General features: G+C 37.4%; 1 protein-coding gene across 2 annotated transcripts in view; it reads left to right on the top strand.

Moving 5' to 3' along the window:
- The window catches only part of LOC128666415 (inter-alpha-trypsin inhibitor heavy chain H2-like), a 165858-nt gene that overhangs the window by 99021 nt on the left and 42376 nt on the right, over positions 1–24461 (top strand). For both annotated transcript variants that reach the window (XM_053721015.1, XM_053721014.1), the window contains one exon: positions 20005–20046. In XM_053721015.1, coding sequence (XP_053576990.1) covers positions 20005–20046 — 42 coding nt within the window. The remainder of the gene's footprint in view (positions 1–20004; positions 20047–24461) is intronic.

Raw genomic sequence — 24461 nt, 5'->3', positions numbered from 1 at the left:
ATTGGAATAAATCCAAGCCATTTAGGAAACCAAAGTCTGCCCCTAAGTCCGCATGAAGGTGCGGCCCTCATTCCAGCTCAGCTAAAGATTAAGGTTTAAGGTTTTTCAAGGATTTTTGGATAAAATCTGTCCAAAATCATTGGATTCAGAGCATTGTCTCTCAAGGGTATCGAATAGGATTCAAAGTAAGACCTCCTGTGAGAAGATTTTTTCTCTCACACATTCCTGTAAATCCAGTAAAAGCTCAGGCTTTTCTGAAGTGTGTTTCAGACCTGGAGTCTTCAGGGGTAATCATGCCAGTTCCTCCTCAGGAACAAGGTTTGGGGTTTTATTCAAACCTATTCATTGTACCAAAGAAAGAAAATTTGTTCAGACCAGTTCTGGATCTGAAAATTTTGAATCGTTATGTAAGAGTACCAACTTTCAAGATGGTGACTATAAAGACTATTCTGCCTTTTGTTCAGCAAGGACATTATATGTCCACAATAGACTTGCAGGATGCATACCTTCATATTCCGATTCATCCAGAACACTATCAGTTTCTGAGATTCTCTTTTCTAGACAAGCATTACCAATTTGTTGCTCTTCCATTTGGCCTAGCAACAGCTCCAAGAATATTTTCAAAGGTTCTGGGTGCCCTACTATCTGTAATCAGAGAACAGGGTATTGCGGTGTTTCCTTATTTGGACGATATCTTGGTACTAGCTCAGTCTTTACATACTGCAGAATCTCACACAAATCAACTAGTGTTGTTTCTTCGGAAACATGGTTGGAGGATCAATTTACCAAAAAGTTTCTTGACAAGGGTCACCTTTTTAGGCTTCCAGATAGATTCAGTGTCCATGACTCTGTCTCTAACAGACAAGAGATGTTTAAAATTGGTTGCAGCATGTCGGCTCCTTCAGTCTCAGTCATTCCCTTCAGTGGCTATGTGCATGGAAGTTTTAGGTCTCATGACTGCAGCATCGGACGCGATCCCCTTTGCTCGTTTTCACATGAGACCTCTACAGCTTTGTATGCTGAATCAATGGTGCAGGGATTATACAAAGATATCACAATTAATATCCTTGAATCCCAATGTACGACACTCTCTGACATGGTGGATAGATCACCATCGTTTGGTTCAAGGGGCTTCTTTTGTTCGCCCAACCTGGACTGTGATCACAACAGATGCGAGTCTTTCAGGTTGGGGAGCTGTTTGGGGGTCTCTGACAGCACAAGGGGTTTGGAAATCTCAAGAGGCGAGATTACCAATAAATATTTTAGAACTCCGTGCAATTCTCAGGGCTCTTCAGTTCTGGCCTCTACTAAAGATAGAACCGTTCATTTGTTTTCAGACAGACAATTTCACAACTGTGGCTTATGTCAATCATCAGGGTGGGACTCACAGTCCCCAAGCTATGAAAAAAGTATCTCGGATACTTGCTTGGGCGGAATCCAGCTCCTGTCTAATCTCTGCGGTGCATATCCCAGGTGTAGACAATTGGGAGGCGGATTATCTCAGCCGCCAGACTTTACATCCAGGGGAGTGGTCTCTCCATCCAGATGTGTTTTCTCAGATTGTTCAGATGTGGGGGCTTCCAGAGATAGATCTCATGGCCTCTCATCTAAACAAGAAACTTCCCAGATACCTTTCCAGGTCCAGGGATGTTCAGGCGGAAGCAGTGGATGCGTTGACACTTCCTTGGTGTTATCAACCTGCTTACATCTTCCCGCCTCTAGTTTTCCTTCCAAGAGTGATCTCCAAAATCATCATGGAACAGTCTTTTGTGTTGCTGGTGGCTCCAGCATGGCCACACAGGTTTTGGTATGCGGATCTGGTTTGGATGTCCAGTTGCCCGCCTTGGCCTCTTCCGTTACGGTTGGACCTACTGTCTGAAGGTCCGTTTTTCCATCAGGATCTCAAATCATTAAATTTGAAGGTTTGGAAATTGAACGCTTAGTTCTAAGTCATAGAGGTTTCTCTGATTCAGTGATTAATACTATGTTACAAGCTCGTAAATCTGTCTCTAGAAAGATTTATTATAGAGTTTGGAAGACTTACATTTCATGGAGTTCTTCTCATAAATTCTCCTGGCATTCTTTTAGAATTCCTAGAATTTTGCAGTTTCTTCAGGATGGTTTGGATAAGGGTTTGTCTGCAAGTTCCTTGAAAGGACAAATCTCTGCTCTTTCTGTTTTATTTCACAGAAAGATTGCTATACTTCCTGATATACACTGTTTTGTACAGGCTTTAGTTCGTATTAAGCCTGTCATTAAGTCAATTTCTCCTCCTTGGAGTCTTAATTTGGTTCTGAGGGCTTTACAGGCTCCTCCATTTGAACTTATGCATTTTTTGGACATTAAACTACTTTCTTGGAAAGTGTTGTGCCTTTTGGCTATCTCTTCTGCTAGAAGAGTTTCTGAGCTATCTGCTCTTTCTTGTGAGTCTCCTTTTCTGATTTTTCATCAGGATAAGGCAGTTTTGCGGACTTCTTTTCAATTTTTACCTAAGGTTGTGAATTCTAACAACATTAGTAGAGAAATTGTTGTCCCTTCTTTATGTCCTAATCCTAAGAATCCTTTGGAGAGATCCTTACATTCTTTGGATGTGGTAAGAGCTTTGAAATATTATGTGGAAGCTACTAAAATTTTAGGAAGACTTCCAGTCTATTTGTTTTATTTTCTGGTCCTAGGAAAGGTCAGAAAGCTTCTGCTATTTCCTTGGATTCTTGGTTGAAACTTTTGATTCATCAAGCTTATTTGGAGTCGGGTCAATCCCCGCCTCAGAGAATTACATCTCATTCTACTAGATCAGTCTCCACTTCATGGGCTTTTAAGAATGAAGCTTCAGTTGATCAGATTTGCAAAGCAGCAACTTGGTCCTCTTTGCATACATTTACTAAATTCTACCATTTTGATGCATTTGCTTCTTCGGAAGCAGTCTTTGGTAGAAAAGTTCTTCAGGCAGCTGTTTCAGTTTGATTCTTCTGCTTTTGATTTAAGTTTTTTCTTTCAAAAGTGAAAATAAACTTATTTTTTGGGTTGTGGATTATTTTTTCAGCGGAATATGGCTGTTTTTATTTTATTCCCTCCCTCTCTAGTGACTCTTGAGTGGAAGACTCCACATCTTAGGTATTGATATCCCATATGTCACTAGCTCATGGACTCTTGCCAATTACATTAAAGAAAACATAATTTATGTAAGAACTTACCTGATAAATTAATTTCTTTCATATTGGCAAGAGTCCATGAGGCCCACCCTTTTTATGGTGGTTATGATTTTTTTGTATAAAGCACAATTATTTCCAAATTTCCTTTGTTGATGCTTTCTACTCCTTTCTTTATCACCCCACTGCTTGGCTATTCATTAAACTGAGTTGTGGGTGTGGTGAGGGGTGTATTTATAGGCATTTTGAGGTTTGGGAAACTTTGCCCCTCCTGGTAGGATTGTATATCCCATATGTCACTAGCTCATGGACTCTTGCCAATATGAAAGAAATGAATTTATCAGGTAAGTTCTTACATAAATTATGTTTTTAGTAATACCGCATATGTGACTCAGCAGCCGATAATTTCCCTGTAGCTATCAGCTAAGTAAATGCTAACTTCACGTTGGTGGAGTATAATAGTAGATAACTATTTGCATAATGTAGTCAGTTATTAACCAAGATAAGTACGATCTGATAGAAGGTTTGAATTAACAATAAAGTTACCCTACATAGAGTTAAGCCCTAACAAACACAGGAGCTCCCTGACTCCTCACCAATGCCCTAACATGTTTCGCCGCTCTCACGGCTTTCTCAAGAAAAGGGTGGGCCTCATGGACTCTTGCCAATATGAAAGAAATGAATTTATCAGGTAAGTTCTTACATAAATTATGTTTTCTTTCATGTAATTGGCAAGAGTCCATGAGCTAGTGACGTATGGGATATCAAATACCGAAGATGTGGAACTCCATGCAAGAGTCACTAGAGAGGGAGGGATAAAAATAAACAACAACCATATGCTGAAAAATTAATCCACAACCCAAAATATAAGTTATTCTCATGAAGAAAAGAAAAACTTAAAACATCAGCAGAAGAATCAAACTGAAACAGCTGCCTGAAGAACTTTTCTACCAAAAACTGCTTCTGAAGAAGCAAATACATCAAAACGGTAGAATTTAGTAAATGTATGCAAAGAGGACCAAGTTGCCGCTTTGCAATTCTGATCAACTGAAGCTTCATTTTTAAAAGCCCACGAAGTGGAGACTGATCTAGTAGAATGAGCTGTAATTCTCTGAGGCGGGGCCTGACCCGACTCTAAATAAGCTTGATGAATCAAAAGCTTTAACCAAGAAGCCAAGGAAATAGCAGAACCCTTCTGACCTTTCCTAGAACCAGAGAATATAACAAATTAGACTAGAAGTCTTTCTGAAATCTTTAGTAGCTTCAACATAATATTTCAAAGCTTTCACCACATCCAAAGAATGTAAGGATTTTTCCAAAGAATTCTTAGGATTAGGACACAAGGAAGGGACAACACTTTCTCTACTAATGTTGTTAGAATTCACAACCTTAAGTAAGAACTTAAATGAAGTCCGCAAAACCGCCATATCCTGATGAAAAATCAGAAAAGGAGATTCACAAGAAAGAGCAGAAAGCTCAGAAACTCTTCTAGCAGAAGAGATGGCCAAAAGGAACAACACTTTCCAAGAAATTAGTTTAATGTCCAAAGAGTGCATAGGCTGAAATGGAGGAGCCTGTAACACCCTCAAAACCAAATTAACGCCTAGATTTAGAGTTTTGCGACCAAAGGGGTGCGTTAGCTACACATGGTTTCTCCCCCCCGCACCTTTTAAACAACGCTGGTATTTAGAGTTCTCAGAAGGGCTGCGTTAGGCTCCAAAAAGGGAGCGTACAGGCATATTTACCGCCACTGCAACTCTAAATACCAGTGTTTCTTACGGACGCGGCCAGCTTCAAAAACGTGCTCGTGCATGATTCCCCCATAGGAAACAATGGGGCAGTTTGAGCTGAAAAAAAACCTAACACCTGCAAAAAAGCAGCGTTCAGCTCCTAACGCAGCCCCATTGTTTCCTATGGGGAAACACTTCCTAAGTCTGCACCTAACACCCTAACATGTACCCCGAGTCTAAACACCCCTAACCTTACACTTATTAAACCCTAATCTGCCGACCCCACTATCGCTGACAACGCCGCAACCTACGTTATCCCTATGTACCCCTAATCTGCTGCCCCTAACACCGCCGACCCCTATATTATATTTATTAACCCCTAATCTGCCGCCCCCAACGTCGCCGCCACCTACCTACAATTATTAACCCCTAATCTGCCAACCGGACCTCACCGCTACTATAATAAATGTATTAAGCCCTAAAGCTAAGTCTAACCCTAACACTAACACCCCCCTAAGTTAAATATACTTTTATTCTAACGAAATAAAATAATTCTTATTAAATAAATTATTCCTATTTAAAGCTAAATACTTACCTGTAAAATAAACCCTAATATAGCTACAATATAAATAATAATTATATTGTAGCTATTTTAGGATTAAGATTTATTTTACAGGCAACTTTGTATTTATTTTAACCAGATACAATAGCTATTAAATAGTTAATAACTATTTAATAGTTACCTAGTTAAAATAATTACAAAATTACCTGTAAAATAAATCCTAACCTAAATTACAATTAAACCTAACCCTACACTATCAATAAATTAATTAAATAAACTATCTACAATTATCTACAATTAAATCAACTAAACTAAATTACAAAAACAAACAAACACTAAATTACAAAAAATAAAAAAGATTACAAGAATTTTAAACTAATTACACCTACTCTAAGCCCCCTAAAAAAATAACAAAGCCCCCCAAAATAAAAAAAGCCCTACCCTATTCTAAAATAAATATTTTACAGCTCTTTTACCTTACCAGCCCTTAAAAGGGCCTTTTGCGGGGCATGTCCCAAAGAATTCTGCTCTTTTGCCTGTAAAAAAACATACAATACCCCCCCCCCAACATTACAACCCACCACCCACATACCCCTAATCTAACCCAAACCCCCCCTTAAAAAACCTAACACTAAGCCCCTGAAGATCTTCCTACCTTATCTTCATCATGCCGGGTATCACCGATCCGTCCAGAAGAGGGTCCGAAGTCTTCATCCTATCCGGCAAGAAGAGGGCAGCCGATCAGCCAATAGAATGCGAGCTCAATCTGATTGGCTGATTGGATCAGTCAATCGGATTGAACTTGAATCTGATTGGCTGATTCAATCAGATTTTTCCTACCTTAATTCCGATTGGCTGATAGAATCCTATCAGCCAATCGGAATTCGAGGGACGCCATCTTGGATGACGTCATTTAAAGAAACCTTCATACGGACTTAGGACGTCGTTAGAAGAGGATGGATCCGCGTTGGCTGCTTCAAGATGGTCCCGCTCCACGCCGGATGGAAGAAGATAGAAGATGCCGCCTGGATGAAGATGTCTACCAGTCCGGATGCCCTCTTCTTGCCGGATAGGATGAAGACTTCGGACACTCTTCTGGACGGATCGGTGATACCCGGCGTGGTGAAGATAAGGTAGGAAGATCTTCAGGGGCTTAGTGTTAGGTTTTTTAAGGGGGGTTTGGGTTAGATTAGGGGTATGTGGGTGGTGGGTTGTAATGTTGGGGGGGTATTGTATGTTTTTTTACAGGCAAAAGAGCAGAATTATTTGGGGCATGCCCCGCAAAAGGCCCTTTTAAGGGCTGGTAAGGTAAAAGAGCTGTAAAATATTTATTTTAGAATAGGGTAGGGCATTTTTTTATTTTGGGGGGCTTTGTTATTTTTTTAGGGGGCTTAGAGTAGGTGTAATTAGTTTAAAATTCTTGTAATCTTTTTTATTTTTTGTAATTTAGTGTTTGTTTGTTTTTGTAATTTAGTGGGGTTTTTTTGTAATTTAGTTTAGTTGATTTAATTGTAGATAATTGTAGATAGTTTATTTAATTAATTTATTGATAGTGTAGTGTTAGGTTTAATTGTAACTTAGGTTAAGATTTATTTTACAGGTAATTTTGTAATTATTTTAACTAGGTAACTATTAAATAGTTATTAACTATTTAATAGCTATTGTACCTGGTTAAAATAAATACAAAGTTGCCTGTAAAATAAATCTTAATCCTAAAATAGGTGCAATATAATTATTATTTATATTGTAGCTATATTAGGGTTTATTTTACAGGTAAGTATTTAGCTTTAAATAGGAATAATTTATTTAATAAGATTTATTTTATTTCGTTAGATTTAAATTATATTTAATTTAGGGGGGTGTTAGTGTTAGGATTAGACTTAGCTTTAGGGGTTAATACATTTATTAGAGTAGCGGCGAGGTCCGGTCGGCAGATTAGGGGTTAATACTTGAAGTTAGGTGTCGGCTATGTTAGGGAGGGCAGATTATGGGTTAATACTATTTATTATAGTTTTTTTGAGGCGGGAGTGAGGCGGATTAGGGGTTAATACATTTATTATAATAGCGGTGAGGTCCGGTCGGCAGATTAGGGGTTAATAATTGTAGGTAGGTAGCGGCGATGTTGGGGGGGGCAGATTAGGGGTAATAAATATTATGTAGGGCTCGGCGATGTTAGGGGCAGCAGATTAGGAGTACATAGGGATAATGTAGGTTGCGGCGGTGTGCGGTCGGCAGATTAGGGGTTAAAAAATTTTAATAGAGTGGCAGCGATGTGGGAGGGCCTTGGTTTAGGGGTGCATAGGTAGTTTATGGGTGTTAGTGTACTTTAGAGCACAGTAGTTAAGAGCTTTATGAACCGGTGTTAGCCCATAAAGCTCTTAACTCCTGGCTTTTTTCTGCGGCTGGAGTCTTGTCGTTAGATTTCTAAAGCTCACTTCAGCCAAGACTCTAAATACCGGTGTTAGAAAGATCCCATTGAAAAGATAGGATACGTAAGGGGATCTGCAGTATGGAAAAGTCATGGCTGGAAAGTGAGTGTTAGACCCTTTCCTGACTGACTCTAAATACCAGCGGGCGGCCAAAACCAGCGTTAGGACCCCCTAATGCTGGTTTTGATGGCTAACGCAGAACTCTAAATCTAGGCGTAAGACTCCAAGGAGGAGAAATTGATTTAATGACAGGCTTAATACGAACTAAAGCCTGAACAAAACAGTGAATATCAGGAAGAGTAGCAATCTTTCTCTGAAATAAAACAGAAAGAGCAGAGATTTGTCCCTTCAAAGTACTTGCAGACAACCCTTTATCCAAACCATCCTGAAGAAACTGTAAAATTCTAGGAATTCTAAAAGAATGCCAAGAGAATTTATGAGAAGAACGCCATGAAATGTAAGTCTTCCAAACTCGATAATAAATCTTCCTAGAGACAGATTTACGAACTTGTAACATAGTATTAATTACTGAGTCAGAGAAACCTCTATGACTTAGCACTAAGCGTTCAATTTCCATAACTTCAAATTTAATGATTTGAGATCCTGATGGAAAAACGGACCTTGAGACAGTAGGTTTGGCCTTAATGGAAGTGGCCAAGGTTGGCAACTGGACATCTGAACAAGATCCGCATACCAAAACCTGTGGGGCCATGCTGGAGCCACCAGCAACACAAATGATTGTTCTATGATGATTTTGGAGATCACTCTTGGAAGAAGAACTAGAGGCGGGAAGATATAAGCAGGTTGATAACACTAAGGAAGTGTCAGCGCATCCACTGCTTTCGCCTGAGAATCCCTGGACCTGGACAGGTATCTGGGAAGTTTCTTGTTTAGATGAGAAGCCATCAGATCAATTTCTGGAAGACCCCACATCTGAACAATCTGAGAAAACACATCCGGATGGAGAGACCACTCCCCTGGATGTTAAGTCTGACGGCTGAGATAATCCGCCTCCAAATTGTCTACACCTGGGATATGAACCGCAGAAATTAGACAGGAGATGGATTCTGCCCAAACAAGTATCCGAGATACTTCTTTCATAGCTTGGGGACTGTGAGTCCCACCCTGATGATTGACATATGCCACCATTGTAATATTGTCTGTCTGAAAACAAATGAACGGTTCTCTCATCAACAGAAGCCAAAACTGAAGTGCTCTGAGAATTATGAATTATCCCAGGTGGGGATAAAAAAAGCGCGCTGAAAAAAAAGTGTAGAACATATACATATCTTAGCAAACAAAGTCAGTGTGCAACTCTACCGTAAACCGGCTAGTGATTATGTCCTTGATAAAAAGACGATTCCTGTAAGTTCGTTTCAATATTTTTCTCCCCTTCTGGAAAAAACGATGGTAGATATTTTTCTTCTGAGATGAAATGGTAGCGTGAATGCAGGCAGCTCCTCTTGGTCCCAGAGAGTGGGGAATATACTAGTGCAGGAAGGAAAAAAGAGAGAGGGCGCCACAATAGCGTAATATTGTCTGGTATTGTGAGCAACAATATATAGACAAGTAGTGTGCTTACCAGAACAAGAGGCACTGTACTGTGACCAGTGCGTGATAGCTTGCTAGCACTTAACAGTGGCTAGTACACTGGATAGATAGCGTTCCTTGGAGTCTTTGCTGGTACCCCTAGGCAACCTTTTTCTTAGTGTTGGTAATTTCAATTGAAATATGGAACTTGGTGTGTTGTTGTATGGTATTGGAATACCACAAAGCATAGACAACTTCTTATTAAAAAAAGCTTTAATATGACGCGTTTCTCAACCCCAACTGGGTCGTTTCCTCAGATAAAAGGGAATAAAAGTGGTTACATTTACCGGCATTATATACACATTGTGTCTTTAAAAACAGGAAGTTGTCATTAGATATTTGTCCAATAGGACTACATTTTCAATTGTAAGAGCCCAATCTTGGCTATCAGCTGTTACCAATCATAACAAATGCATCAAGGAAAAAATCCCCTATACAAAAGATTTGTAAAAAGACATTATAAATAAATCAATATAAAGGCCCTTTTGTGTGGAATTTTGTACTTTTGTCTGTGAAATTGTTACAATCTAACTAGCTATTGGCATAGTAGGAAAAAACATAGCAAAATAAACAAACCCTTTATAATGCTCTTTAGCCTTGCTGTGTATATATTTATTTTAATGATATTGTTGTATCTTGACTAATAGTGAGCGTGCTGCAAGCTTGTATCTATTTGTGGATTGATGTTGATACTGAAAATCTTTGTTGTGTATTGCATACCTATGACCGTGCGTATAAACATGTTTTATATGCAAGGTCATATAAAACAGTGTATGACCGAAATAAGATTCCTTAGATTGTGTGTAAGATCAATGAAAGACCTGGATAGTGGCTCTGTTGGTAACCTGTGAGGTTGTAATTTTGTATCAAATATGGAGAGCAATGTTTTTACACTGTATTTCCTAAAAATTATCTTATTTAATCTTTGAATGTCACTATATTTAATATCTGCTGCTATCAGCCCAGTGTGGTGAAGGGTTCCATATTTTGAAAACTCTAATGATGATATATCTGATAGCTTGATAATATAAACATGAGTAGATATATGAACTAGTGTTTGGTACCAGATTGTCTGCTTATAGGTGATATGATGTGTATGTATGTATGATATAAAAGAAAAATTATATTTTGTAATGAAATGTAGTTTGGGATATATGTTTTTTGTATATAGAAATATATGTTTAACTTATCTCCGCTATAAAGTAGATGAAATGTTAAACTAGGGATACTGGATACCAATGGTTGCCCATGGAATCATATTGCATTATAAACCTATAAATAACAATATTAGGAAGAATAAAAGGGGGTCGTGACATATGTGCCATGATCACCCGAACAGTGAAACTGCCAGTTGATATATATAAAGACAATGGTATTGTTATAAATATTTGGTGCATGAAAAAATATGAAGTGTAGCATGTGAAACTACAAACTTGTTAAAATGTGTAGGTGTAAACTTATATTATGTGCTTGTATAAATCAGAAATTTCTGTATGACCTAAGCATTTGGAGGGTGTGGAAAAATAAGTATCAATCATTGGAAAAAAGGGGATGATGAAGAGGTGGTTGAAAAATAAAAATAAAATAAAAATAAAAATAAAAATAAAACTAAGGATCCATCAATTGAAGGCTGCCAAATCCAAACTGGCATTGAGCCCATAAGGATACAGTGTCTTCAATCGATAGATCCAATATGTCTCACGTTGTCTGAGTCTATTGAGTCTGTTGTAATCTGAACTTTTGGGAACGAAGTCAATAGGAATATATTTGTAGATATATGGGTTCCCATTGTGTTTGGTCAGACAATGATTGGGTATACTGTGTTTGATTTTGTTTTTTTTGGAATTTTTGCAGTTGCGATGGTGTTCTCCCCATCGGTTTCTCAGCTTCCTGGAGGTGCGGCCTACATATTGAAGGCCGCATATACACTCCATAAGGTAGACTGTGAAAGAGGAATTGCAGTTAAAGAAAATAGGGATCTGAAATGACTCGCCTGTTACTGTGGACTTAAAATTTTTTGTACCTGATCTTATAATTTTGCATGATCCACATCCTGTCTTGCCACATTTGAAAATTCCGAATGTACCAAACAGACCCCTGTTTTTGTTTGGATGATGTGATATTTTATTAGTTAATTTATGTTTAACTTTTTTACTGGGAGCTAGCTGGTTTCTGAGTGTGGGCGCTCTCCTGTAGACGATTTTGGGGGTGTCCTTAACTAGATGTTTAAGGACAGGATCTATTTGTATTATATACCAATGTTTTTGTAGTATGTGTTCGATTTGATTGAAATCAGAGTTGTATTGTGTTGTAAAGATGGTTTCTTTTCCAAATGTATTTTCTGTGTTGGTGGTTTTGTTGTTTGATAGGATGTCCTCTCTATTTAAATTTTTAGCTTTTGTTAGAGCCTTGTCAAGTAGACTAGGGGGATAATCTTTTTCTATAAATCTGTTATATAATATTTGGCTCTGTTCTAGGAAGATGTTATAATCGCTACAATTGCGTCGTATCCTGCGGAATTGGCTGTATGGTACATTGCATAGCCAATTTTTATGATGGTTACTATGATAATTTAAAAAACTGTTGCTGTCAACATCTTTAAAAAAAGTTTTTGAGGTAATATTAGATTTGTCCATACTTAATATAAGATCTAAAAATTCAATATTTTGAATTTGTATATTTGCCGTGAATTCTAAACCCATGTCATTATGGTTCAGATGCTCTATAAATTGATTAGCCCTAGTGATGTCTCCTTCCCATAGGAAGATAAGATCATCTATATAACGGCCATAAAAGACCAGGCTTGCCCCAAACTCTGTCGGATAGATGTATCTCTCCTCAAAATAACCCATAAAAAGGTTGGCAAAGCTTGGGGCAAACCTGGTCCCCATGGCTGTTCCTTTGGTTTGAAGATAATACTTGTCTTGATAGATGAAATAATTGTGTTGTAATATGAAAAGAATACTTTCTAAAATAAAATCGCATTGTAAATTGGGTAAAAAAATATATTTTTTCAAAAAATGAGAAATAGCAACTAAACCTAAACTGTGTGAAATGTTGGAATATAAAGAGCTGACGTCACATGTGATCCAGATAAGATTTCTATTGTCAATATTGATTTTGTGTAGATGTTGTAATAAATGGGTGCTGTCTTTAATGTATGATGGTAGTGTTATTACGTATTTTTGCAAATATTGGTCTATAAAGTATGACAGATTGTAGGTGAGATTGCCGATACTGGCAATGATAGGTCGTCCTGGAGGATTGGTTTTATTTTTGTGAATTTTTGGTAAATGATAATAGTGGGCAATGCCCGGATTTTGTATTTTTAGAAAATCTTTCATTTTTGTTTAATATATTTAAAGACACACCTTTTTCTATGAGTTCAGTGTAAGAGCGCATGTATTTGTCAGTGGGATCCCCATGTAAAATTTGATAATAGTTTGGGTCTCCTAGAATTCTATCTGCTTCTTTGATATAGTCGGTTATGTCTTGAATCACAATTCCGCCGCCTTTATCGGCGTCGCGGATAATGATATTAGAATTGTTCTTAAGATTAGAGATAGCCCTCTGGTGACTCAAAAGACAAAAATTATTCTTTTTCTTTTTGGACTTCAAATGTTTGTCAAAATCCTCCAAGACCATGTTTTGATATAACTCTATATATTCTTTCCCTACATTAGTGGGATTAAAATTAGATTTGTTCTTAACATCAATGTGTATGTAACCATCAAAAAGGTGATTGGTGAGTTCGTTAGTGTCTGAATATATGCAAGTTATGTTTTTGTTAGAGGGCATGGAATCAGTCAAAATTAGTTGTGCTTGAGAGGATTCTATTTGTTTGTTTTTTAAATTTTTATTTGCAAAATACTTCTGTAGGGTTAGTTTGCGTGTGAAGTTGTTTAAATCAACAAAAATATCAAACATTTTGGGCGTGTTTGGTGGACAAAAGGACAGTCCTCGCTTCAATACTCTTTTTTCTGGAATAGATAATTTGTGTGTGGAAAGGTTGAAAATTCCTTGATCTAATCTGGATAATTCCTTTTCCTTGGCGGCAAGGGCTCTGCCTCTTGAACCTCGTTTTCTAGGGTATGAGGTCTTTTGCCTAATCTTATTTGAGGACTCTCTATTCTCATTTGGGGGCCTAACCCTAAAAAAGGTGATGGACTGTTGCTGGTACTGGGGCTTTCTGGATCCGAATAGGCTCCTCGATGTTCAATAGATAGTGTTCTAAATCTATTAGGATGTTCGAATGTACCATGTTGTGATGTGTGTTGTGTGATGTTTTGGTGTGAATTTTGCCCATTGGGTCTAGGTCCCAATATTGATTGTTTGATAGATGGGACATGGTCTATGTGTTGATGTTGGTAACTGTTGTTTGGTTCTCCATAATACAAATCTTTGTGGGTGGGAGGGGTTTCTCCCATTTGATGTGTATGTTGTGATTGAAATGATTTGTTGGAATTGTGTTGTTGTGCTTGGTTGTGTTGGTAGGAGTGTGGATTATATAAGTGTTGGCGCTGAACATGTGTTGGTTGATAAGGGTTTTTGTAATGTTGTTTCTGTAATGGTTTTGGTGTTGATTCTTTGGAAATCCATTTTTATAATTATGATGTGTGTGTTGTTGTGATCTGTTTTGTGTATATTGTTGTGGTCTGTTTTGACTAGTGTAAGGTGTGCGGTTTTGAGGCCATGTGTTTGGAATGTGTGATTGATTACTCTGTATGTGTGAATTGTTGATATCAACTTGATTAAATGGAGCCTTCTGTTTATTGGTCTTATTACCCCTATGTTGGACCCTTGTCCAATCATTCTGATTATCATTATTATAGTTTATTGTATTCTCTTGTGAGTCATTCCTACGGTTATATGTGTAAACACAATCATTGATGTAATCTTCGTGATCCCTTTGTAGTTTCTTATTTTTATTGTTAACTAGATTTTCTTGATATCTGTCAGTTCTGTCATTGATGTCTTTGTTAATTTTGTTGTATTCTGGATTTTGTTGATAAACTTTAAAGTCTGTTTGAATTTTTTCTATGTTGAGACTACTCTGATTGTACAATTGTCTCCTATGGTCTATTAGGATTTTGATTAAGCTGAAAGAGCATTCATCCAAAGCTTCATACCACCTTTTTATGGTTTCAGCATTGTCTTTGAATGAGCAATGTTTCAGCAATCTAAGTCCTATGGGTATGTGTTTAATTTCCAGATATTTCTCTAAGGTGGTCAGGTCCCACCAATGTCTGTTTTCTTTATTGATTTCCTCTTCTAATAAGTTGAAGAGGTCTCTCATAGGTTTAATATCATGGGTTTCAGATAGTATTTCTACGATAGAAATTTCTTTGGATAAATTGAAACCCATGCGCTTAGAGTTTCTTTCTTCCTTGGACTGCATATTAGATTGGTAGTCAATTACTCTAAAAAATATATATAGAAAGTTTCAGTTTGAGTAATAGGTATATTTGAATGTGTGTATCGTATAAATACTGAAAGAATGAAATATGATTGTGTGTTGCGTTGTTGGCTCTCAAAAGAGATGTATCAGTTGTTATATTTGAAAGATAATGTCTCTGACTTGTAAACAACTGATGTATCAGTTATCATAAAGTGGAGGAGTGCACTCTGTCTGCTGTTAGCCTGACATCATTAAGCACTGTTTTTTAAAAAAAATTAAAACGTTTTAGCAATTTCAAAACTAGATATTTTGTATATTAGTGTAAATAAATTTATGAACTCCGGTTGTAGTATGTGAGCGATAGTGTGGCACGTTGAGTAATCAAAGATGTGAACGGGTGTTGGTGGTCTGATATCCGCTTGTGATGTGAATAAGATTGGTGTACTAGTAAGTAAAAGCAACAGTGAGTGTAATGCGCTAATGTGTATGTGGCAATCAATAAAAGGAAATACCTGTGAGTGTTTAAAGATATACTAACGCTGTGTGCTGTTCGGAAGGGAGATCTGGTCTGTGGGCGTGAATAAGATTGGTGTACTAGTAAGCAAAAGCAACAGTGAGTGTAATGCGCTAATGTGTGTGTGGCAATCAATAAAAGGAAATACCTGTGAGTGTTTGAAGGTATACTAACGCTGTGTGCTGTTCAGAGGGGAGATCCGGTCTGTGGGCGTGTCAGTGATGCGTGAGACCTACGTAATCAATGTGATTGGTAACATGAATAACAATTGGTTGATTTTGAAAAAGCAACGTTTGTTGGTGACGGGTATCGAAATTAAAATGGTAAACAAATGGTGTGTGTACATAAACAATGTAAAATAGTGTCTATATATCAATAGCCGTGATACAATGTGAATAGTGAATTAAATATAAGACTGATCATATGGTAATTGATACAAACAAGATAAAACACTATAAGTAAATAAAAAATGTGCAATATTGATGCAATGTGAATAAGTCAAAAAAGAATAATATATATATAAAACATTAAATCAGCAGCTGCTTTTGGTACTCTCTTGTAGTGAAAAACATGAATTATCCCAGGTGGGGATAAAAAAAGCGCGCTGAAAAAAAAGTGTAGAACATATACATATCTTTCCTTCCTGCTCTGAGAATTGCACAGAGTTCTAAAATATTGATTGGTAATCTCGCATCTTGAGCTTTCCAAACCCCTTGTGCTGTCAGAGATACTCAGACAGCTCCCCAACTTGAAAGACTCGCATCTGTTGTGATCACAGTCCAGGTCGGCCGAACAAAAGAGGCCCCTTGAATTAAACGCTGGTGATTTAACCACCACGTCAGAGAGTGTCGAACATTGGGATTTAAGGATATTAATTGTGATATCTTTGTATAATCCCGGCACCATTGATTCAGCATACAAAGCTGGAGAGGTCTCATGTGAAAATGAGCAAAAGGAATTGCGTCCGATGCTGCAGTCATGAGGCCTAAAACTTCCATGCACATAGCCAATGAAGGGAATGACTGAGACTGAAGGTGCCGACATGCTGCAACCAATTTCAAACGTCTCTTGTCTGTTAGAGACAGAGTCATGGACACTGAATCTATCTGGAAACCTAAAAAGGTGACCCTTGTCTGAGGAATCAAGAAACTTTTTGGTAAATTGATCCTCTAACCATGTTTTCGATGAAACAACACTAGTTGATTCGTGTGAGATTCTGCAGAACGTAAAGACAGAGCTAGTACCAAGATATCGTCCAAATATGGAAACACCGCAATACCCTGTTCTCTGATTACAGAGAGTAGGGCACCCAGAACCTTTGAAAAGATTCTTAGAGCTGTTGCTAGGCCAAATGGAAGAGCAACAAATTGGTAATGCTTGTCTAGAAAAGAGAATCTCAGGAACTGATAATGTTCTGGATGAATCGGAATATGAATGTAAGCATCCTGCAAGTCTATTGTAGACATATAATGTCCTTGCTGAACAAAAGGCAGAATAGTCCTTATAGTCACCATTTTGAAAGTTGGTACTCTTACATAACGATTCAAAATTTTCAGATACAGAAATGGTCGGAATTAATTTTCTTTCTTTGGGACAATGAATAGATTTGAATAAAACCCCAGACCTTGTTCCTGAAAAGGAACCGGCATGATTACCCCTGAAACCTCCAGGTCTGAAACACACTTCAGGAAATCCTGAGCTTTTACTGGGTTGCGTGAGAGAAAAAATCTTCTCACAGGAGGTCTTACTCTGAATCCTATTCGGTACCCCTGAGAGACAATGCTCTGAATCCATTGATTTTGGACAGAATTTGCCCAAACATCCTTGAAAAACCTTAATCTGCCCCCTACCAGCTGAGCTGGAATGAGGGCCGCACCTTCATGCAGACTTAGGGGCTGACTTTGGTTTCTTAAAAGGCTTGGATTTATTCCAATTTGAGGAAGGCTTCCAATTGGAAAAGGTTTCCTTGGGTGAAGGATTAGGTTTTTGTTCCTTATTTTGACGAAAGGAACGAAAACAATTAGAAGCCTTAGATTTACCCTTAGGATTTTTTATCCTGAGGCAAAAAAACTCCCTTCCCCCCAGTAACAGTTGAAATAATAGAATCCAACTGAGAACCAAATAAATTATTACCTTGGAAAGAAAGAGATAGTAATCTAGACTTAGATGTCATATCAGCATTCCAAGATTTAAGCCACAAAGCTCTTCTAGCTAAAATAGCTAAAGACATGGATCTAACATCAATTTTGATAATATAAAAAATTGCATCACAAATAAAATGATTAGCATGTTGTAGTAAACAAACAATGCTATATAAGTCAGAATCCAATTCTTGTTGTGCTAAATTCTCCAACCAAAAAGTTGAAGCAGATGCAACATCAGCCAAAGAAATTGCAGGCCTAAGAAGATGACCTGCATATAAATAGGCTTTCCTTAGATAAGATTCAAGCTTCCTATCTAAAGGATCCTTAAAGGAAGTACTATCTTCCATAGGAATAGTGGTTCATTTAGCAAGAGTAGAAATAGCCCCATCAACTTTGGGGATCTTTTCCTAAAACTCTATTGAAATTGCTGGTAAAGGATACAATTTTTTAAACCTTGCAGAAGGATTTAAAGGAGTACCCGGCTTATTCCATTCCTTAGAAATCATATCAGAAATAGCATCAGGAATAGGAAAAACCTCTGAAGTAACCACAGGAGGTTTAAAAACAGAATTTAAATGTTTACTGGTTTTAATATCAAGAGGACTAGCTTCCTCAATATCCAAAGTAATTAACACTTGTTTTAACAAAGAACGCATATACTCCATTTTAAATAAATAAGATTTGTCAGTGTCAATATCTGAGGAAGGATCTTCTGAATCGGATAGATCCTCATCAGATGTGGATAATTAATTTTGTTGTCGGTCATTTGAAATTTCATCAACTTTATGAGAAGTTTTAAAAGACCTCTTACGCTTATTAGAAGGCAGAAATACAGACAAAGCCTTCTGAATAGAATCAGTAATAAATTCTTTAAAATTCATAGGTATATCATGTACATTAGAAGTTGAAGGAACTGCAACTGGCAATGTACTGTTACTGATGGACACACTATCTGCATGTAAAAGTTTATCCTGGCAACTAATACAAATGACATTAGGAGATATAATCTCCACAATTTTACAACAAATGCACTTAGCTTTGGTAGAACCGATGTCAGGCAGCAAAGTTCCAACAGATACTTCTGAGGCAGGATCAGATTGAGACATCTTGCAGTATGTAATAGAAAAAAACAACATATAAAGCAAAATTATCAATTTCCTTATATGACAGTTTTAGGAATGGGAAAAAATGCAAATAGCATAGCCCTCTGACATAGAAAAAGGCAAGAGGCAAACAGCAATGGGGCAAATAAATAATGAAAAAAGTTTGGCGCCAAGTATGACGCACAACGTAACTTAAACATTTTTTGGCGCCAACCATGTCCAGAAATGACACACTCGCGTCACTAACGACGCAACCCTGTGTGAAACCTCTGCGTTAATTACGACGCCAAAAATGACGAACTTGCATCAACGGACGTGCCTTTTGCGCCAAAAAATTATCGCGCCAAGAATGACGCAATAAAGTGGAGCCTAAGTCAGCCCGCAATTTGAAATAAAGTAGTCAATTGAAAAAAAGACTAAACCCCAGGTAAGAAAAAAATATTTCTTAATATTAACTTTCCCCAAATATGAAACTGACAATCTGCAAAAGGAAATACATGAACCTGACTCATGGCAAATATAAGTACAATACATATATTTAGAACTTTATATAAATGCATAAAGTGCCAAAACCATAGCTGAGGTGTCTTAAGTAATAAAAACATACTTACCCAAAGACACCCATCCACATATAGCAGATAGCCAAACCAGTACTGAAACAGTTATCAGTAGAGGTAATGGTATATGAGAGTAGATCGTCGATCTGAAAAGGAAGGTAGGAGATGAATCTCTACGACCGATAACAGAGAACCTATGAAAAAGACCCCCGTTAGGAAAATCATTGCTTTCAATAGGTGATACTCTCCACGTCCCTCTGACATTCGCTGTACTCTAAGAGGAATCGGGCTTCAAAATGCTGAGAAGCGCATGTCAACGTAGAAATCTTAGCACAAAAATTTACTTCACCACCTCCATAGGAGGCAAAGTTTGTAAAACTGAATTGTGGGTGTGGTGAGGGGTATATTTATAGGCATTTTGAGGTTTGGGAAACTTTGCCCCTCCTGGTAGGATTGTATATCCCATACGTCACTAGCTCATGGACTCTTGCCAATTACAAGAAAAAGAACATTTTCTTCTATGTGAAGAATGTAAAGTATTCATAACTACCTAATGCAGTGTCGGGTTAGCGCTCGCCAAATTGAAGTCTATGCAGTCACATTATTTAAAGTCCAGAAGTTAGCATGACTTTCGCTCACACGCAAACGTTTTCTTTCCATATTTACTTTGAGCGCAGTTGACGTGCAAGCAAACATTTTAGTTAGGTTGCCACATGTAATCTGTCTCTGTGTTAGCAATCATGTCCAAATGAATATGCTAAAGATATGCCTAAATGTCTTAAAGAATTTGTTATTTTATGTCATCTCTAACCTTTTCTCTTTTTGTAGTAAACACTCCGACTACTGCCCATCCTATGTATTCAACAGAAAGTAAGTATAAACAAGAATTTTTTCAATAAATTTTTGGTATTTTATGCATATTTTTTTATTCCGAAGGTATGACTTATCAATGGATAAACAACTTTTTTGATATCATAATGAGTATATACCTTAGATGTTAGCATTTGCATATCAAATTTAAATATGTGAGAATAAAATTTTAAATGTAGATATATTTACATAGTATATGATTATATTTGAATTTTGTATTCCAAAGACTTAAGTTAAAGTCTATGAGAATCAACATTTGCATATCAATATTCAAGTATTTGATTTATATTGGCTATGTGTGGCTATTACTCAATACTGAGATAAATGAAGAAAATCTACAAGAGAAGTGATAGGAAAAGCTAACTGCAACTAGGGCAAAATAATGTTATTTAAATTGATTTGTACCCTACAGTTGAGTATTAAAAAAAGGTATATTTTTTTAAAATGAAATTCATATTAAAAAATAATGAGCTAACAAGTCTCCAAAGACTTAGAGAAAATTCATTTTCATGAAAGAGCAGTGCTAGAACAACAATTTAAAACAATTATATAAGTATGAGGACTGTGTCATTCATGGATTTTACTTGAGAGATGTTTCAGAATCAGTAAAGGGAATTGAAACCATTAACTCAACTGTTAATCAACTGAAATTCTATATATTCATTCTTCTTACCACTTCAGGTTGAGTCTTATTTATTGTCAGTAAGCTTTAGTGTTAAAAAAAATAAATAGATAATTACCTTGAGTAAGGACAAAATCCAAATCCTCTGTTAGTGATTGCAGCTGGATGGACATAATCGACTGGCCGTCTATTTTCCTGGTTAAATGTAGCTTATCTTGTACTCCTTCTGTACTCATATGTCTGCCTATCCTGCAGGTCGATAGAACTAGGAACCTCTTATGTGGTAGTTCCTCCTTTTCATAGAATGGTCAAGATATGGTTGCTACTTCATTTTCTCAAGGGAAGCTCTGGACATATATGTTTAGATGGGAATTTAAGTCCTTCTAAATTGGCTTGTTATTGGTGGCTTCAGAGCCTTGCCTAGCCTGAGGAAGGTCTGGTTGGCACTGCCATCTTGCCATCATGACAGATAATCTGATGTCACGGATCACATTCAAGAGTTCATCTGGTGTGTGCACATGCTTTTTAAACTATTAGAGGTCTTCAATCTTCAGCCTTCCAGTCTTCAACAACCTTCTTCTCACACTCTGAGTCCTAAGCCCTGTTTGCACTTTTGGATCTGATATCTTTACAAAGGAGTTAAAAGTTGCAATGCTTTTGTCATCTAGATGAATCTTGCACTTCCATTGACCTCTGTCCAAGATCTTGACTTACCTCATATGGATTGAAGTTTTTAGAAGTTAGTGTGTGTAGGGGACTCGTTACCCCACAATAGTTCATACACCTTTTTGTCCATAGTTGTCACAGAAGGAAGGCGCTGACACCAAGTCTTTTGTGTATATTGTTATTGTTTTTGGTGAAGTTTACCAGGGAATCTTCACTTATCTTTTGGACCTGCTGCCTTCTTTTGGATACAATATTTCCTGTGGACTTTTGGACATTTCACTATTATTATTTGTATTATTTGTATATTTATATACATATACACCTACATTTTTATTGTCATACAGGATAGCGCAGTTTTACATAGTCTTTTGTGCATCATATTTATATATATATATACTGTATACGCACACACACACACATATATATATATATATACACACACACAATATATATATATATATACACACACACACAGTATATATATATATATATATATATATATATATATATATATATATATATATATATATATATATATATATATATATATATATATATATCCCCTCATGCAATCATAATATACTGTAACATTTTACTAAAACAAGAGTCCTTGCAAATAGCTTTGTAACAGGTACATTGCCTCCCTGCTTGTCTATGAATATAATTTATTATGTTGGTCTTGAAAGAAAACCTGGCAGCTTTATTATTAAATTGCCTGGGTTAATGACATCATTAGCACAGATTCACAGTTACAGCAGCACAGCCCCTGACATTCACAGCATGTAACGTCTCCTCTTCCTGGAGAAGGAGGAAGGAAAGAGGTTATCGGCAGCTATTCAAAGGGTCATCTGATCAGATAAGGACTGTGTTGATCTTTTAATACTGTCCCAGTTCAGACCCCAGCTCATAGTAAAGGGGCCAACTTGAGCCAGATTGTTTGCGGCTCCCCTCGCTCCTGACCCTGCAGTTGGTGGCCGTTATTTGTTTAGTGAAGGGAGAGGGTGCAGCTCCCCTCCACTGGGAAAAATCCTGACTGTGACTGCAGCGCTGCCTGCATATCTCCAACAGATAGGAGAACCGCATAGCAGTAACCGGAAATGTAAATAGTACAATATACATACTAGTAGTAACAACTTTGTGTAACTTCTATAGCACAATACAAACTGCTATAGACATAACTGCAGCGGATTTATGCAAAAAAAAAGGCAGTTTATCTTTACATACTCAGCTTCTGATTTCCCACTATATTGTCTACATAATTTTACAGCACGCATTTTTATTTCTCCAGAATAATGATCATGTATTGTTGCCATATACAAGCATGCACCAATTTTGAAGAAATAAACAGGGGTTTACTTAAATATACACTTGTGCATGCTTGTATATGGCGACACAATACATGATCATTATTCTAAGGTAGAGCTCCAATTAATATTCATCACCATTGTATGCTTGCAAATACGGATTCAACTCCTCCTTACTATTGCTGCTGCATGCAGTTCACCCTCACAGCTTAGTGCCCCCCATACTCAGTCACGGTACACCCTACTCCATGTGTCTTCTTCATGTCTCTCCCACACACCCACAATCCTGCAGCACTCCTGTAACTTGCTTCCTGTTCCTGGCTTGTGCAGTCGATAATCACAGCCAGCAAAAAAATGAAGGAAACTTTAAAAAAAAGTGGTCCCCCTGCTGCCCGCCCATAGAAATGGCCCATCTCGCACACTGAAAATTGTGCGATTAAGAAAGGTATAGGCTCTGTTATGGGCGGAGCAGCAGGCACATAGAAAAAATATGCAAATGGCTATGGCAGGCTATACCTATATAGAGGTATATAAAAGGAATTTTTTTTTTATGAAACTGGACAGTCTAGACTGGAACATTTTTTGGCTGAATAAATATAATTTTTCCAATAGGGGGCTTTTGGAGAAATTATATTCATTCAGCCAAAAAATGTATTTTCTTTCCTTTTTTTCTTTTTTCTTTGGGGGTTCACGTGTGGACGTGCGCCAATGGAGGAGCCTCCACTGAATTAACCAATACTAGAGGGGTAATGCTTATTTCTATAATAAGAATCAGTTACTAACTGACTGGACTGTTCACATCTTCACAGTTTATTATTTCAAATTTCAACAGTTCTAATTCTCAGATACATTCAAAGAAAAAGTGCAGAGGCTACAAATATAATGCCAGCAGCCATACTGTGGGGAATTATAACAATCACCACTTTTTATAACTCCTCTCTCCTAGAGAGAGGAGTTAATTGGTGGTGGTTGTTATTGTTATAGTTCTACAGAATCCACACACACTCACTAATGGCATTGTAGCACTAGCTTATGCATTTTTTCAATGAATGTATTTGACAATAAGAACTGTTGTATTATTGATTCTTCCTATAGCAATAAGTAGTGAGTGAAGCACAACCCAAACCCACAAGTATAGGTATGATACAATGCTTAACATGTTATAAGTTACTGGAGAATAAAAACATTTCTATTTGTTTTAAGGAAAGCACTTTGTGCCAATATGACCCTTGCTCTATTCCGCCGGCCTCGAGAGAGGTCACCTCTGACACTGAATATTCTCTCTGCAAAGGCTTGAGAAGCTGGCATAGCCAACAGGTCTAATGCAAAAGATTTTAACTGGTGATAAAAAGTAGCATTCTTTGACAGCCAAAAATCTGTTCCAGTGTCGTCATCAGTGATGGGTTGTTGCAAAAGCTCTTCCTCCCTATATTTTCTTATCTGCTGCTCTATGCTGTTTGGGGAGGTCCTCTGCCTGGGTCTTCTGTGGCATTTTGAGAGAAACCGAAAGACTCTGTGCCTTTGATTTCTCAATATTCTCCTCTTCTGCAACTGCATCATCTTCTTCAGACAGATCCTCATCTTGTGTGTGGGGCAATGTGGATTTTCTTATCACATACTCCTCTGCCTGTTTAAGCAGTTCCTTAATATTATCATCAGCCACATCAAAAAGGGTTTAACAGACAGTAAGGTTGACAAAACAAGCAGCAGCTGCAAGTGGGGAGAACCTTTCATCTGTTGTATCTAAGAATGAAGCAAAACGCTGGTTCACATTCCCTTTCATTTTCTGTGCAATTGTGGCAAGGTCTTGGTAGCTAGTGTTC

The sequence above is a fragment of the Bombina bombina genome, chromosome 7 (assembly GCF_027579735.1).
Source record: "Bombina bombina isolate aBomBom1 chromosome 7, aBomBom1.pri, whole genome shotgun sequence".
Classification (NCBI taxonomy): Eukaryota; Metazoa; Chordata; class Amphibia; order Anura; family Bombinatoridae; genus Bombina; species Bombina bombina.
Note: the sequence above shows the minus strand (reverse complement) of the source record. Positions and strands in the feature narration are given on the sequence as shown.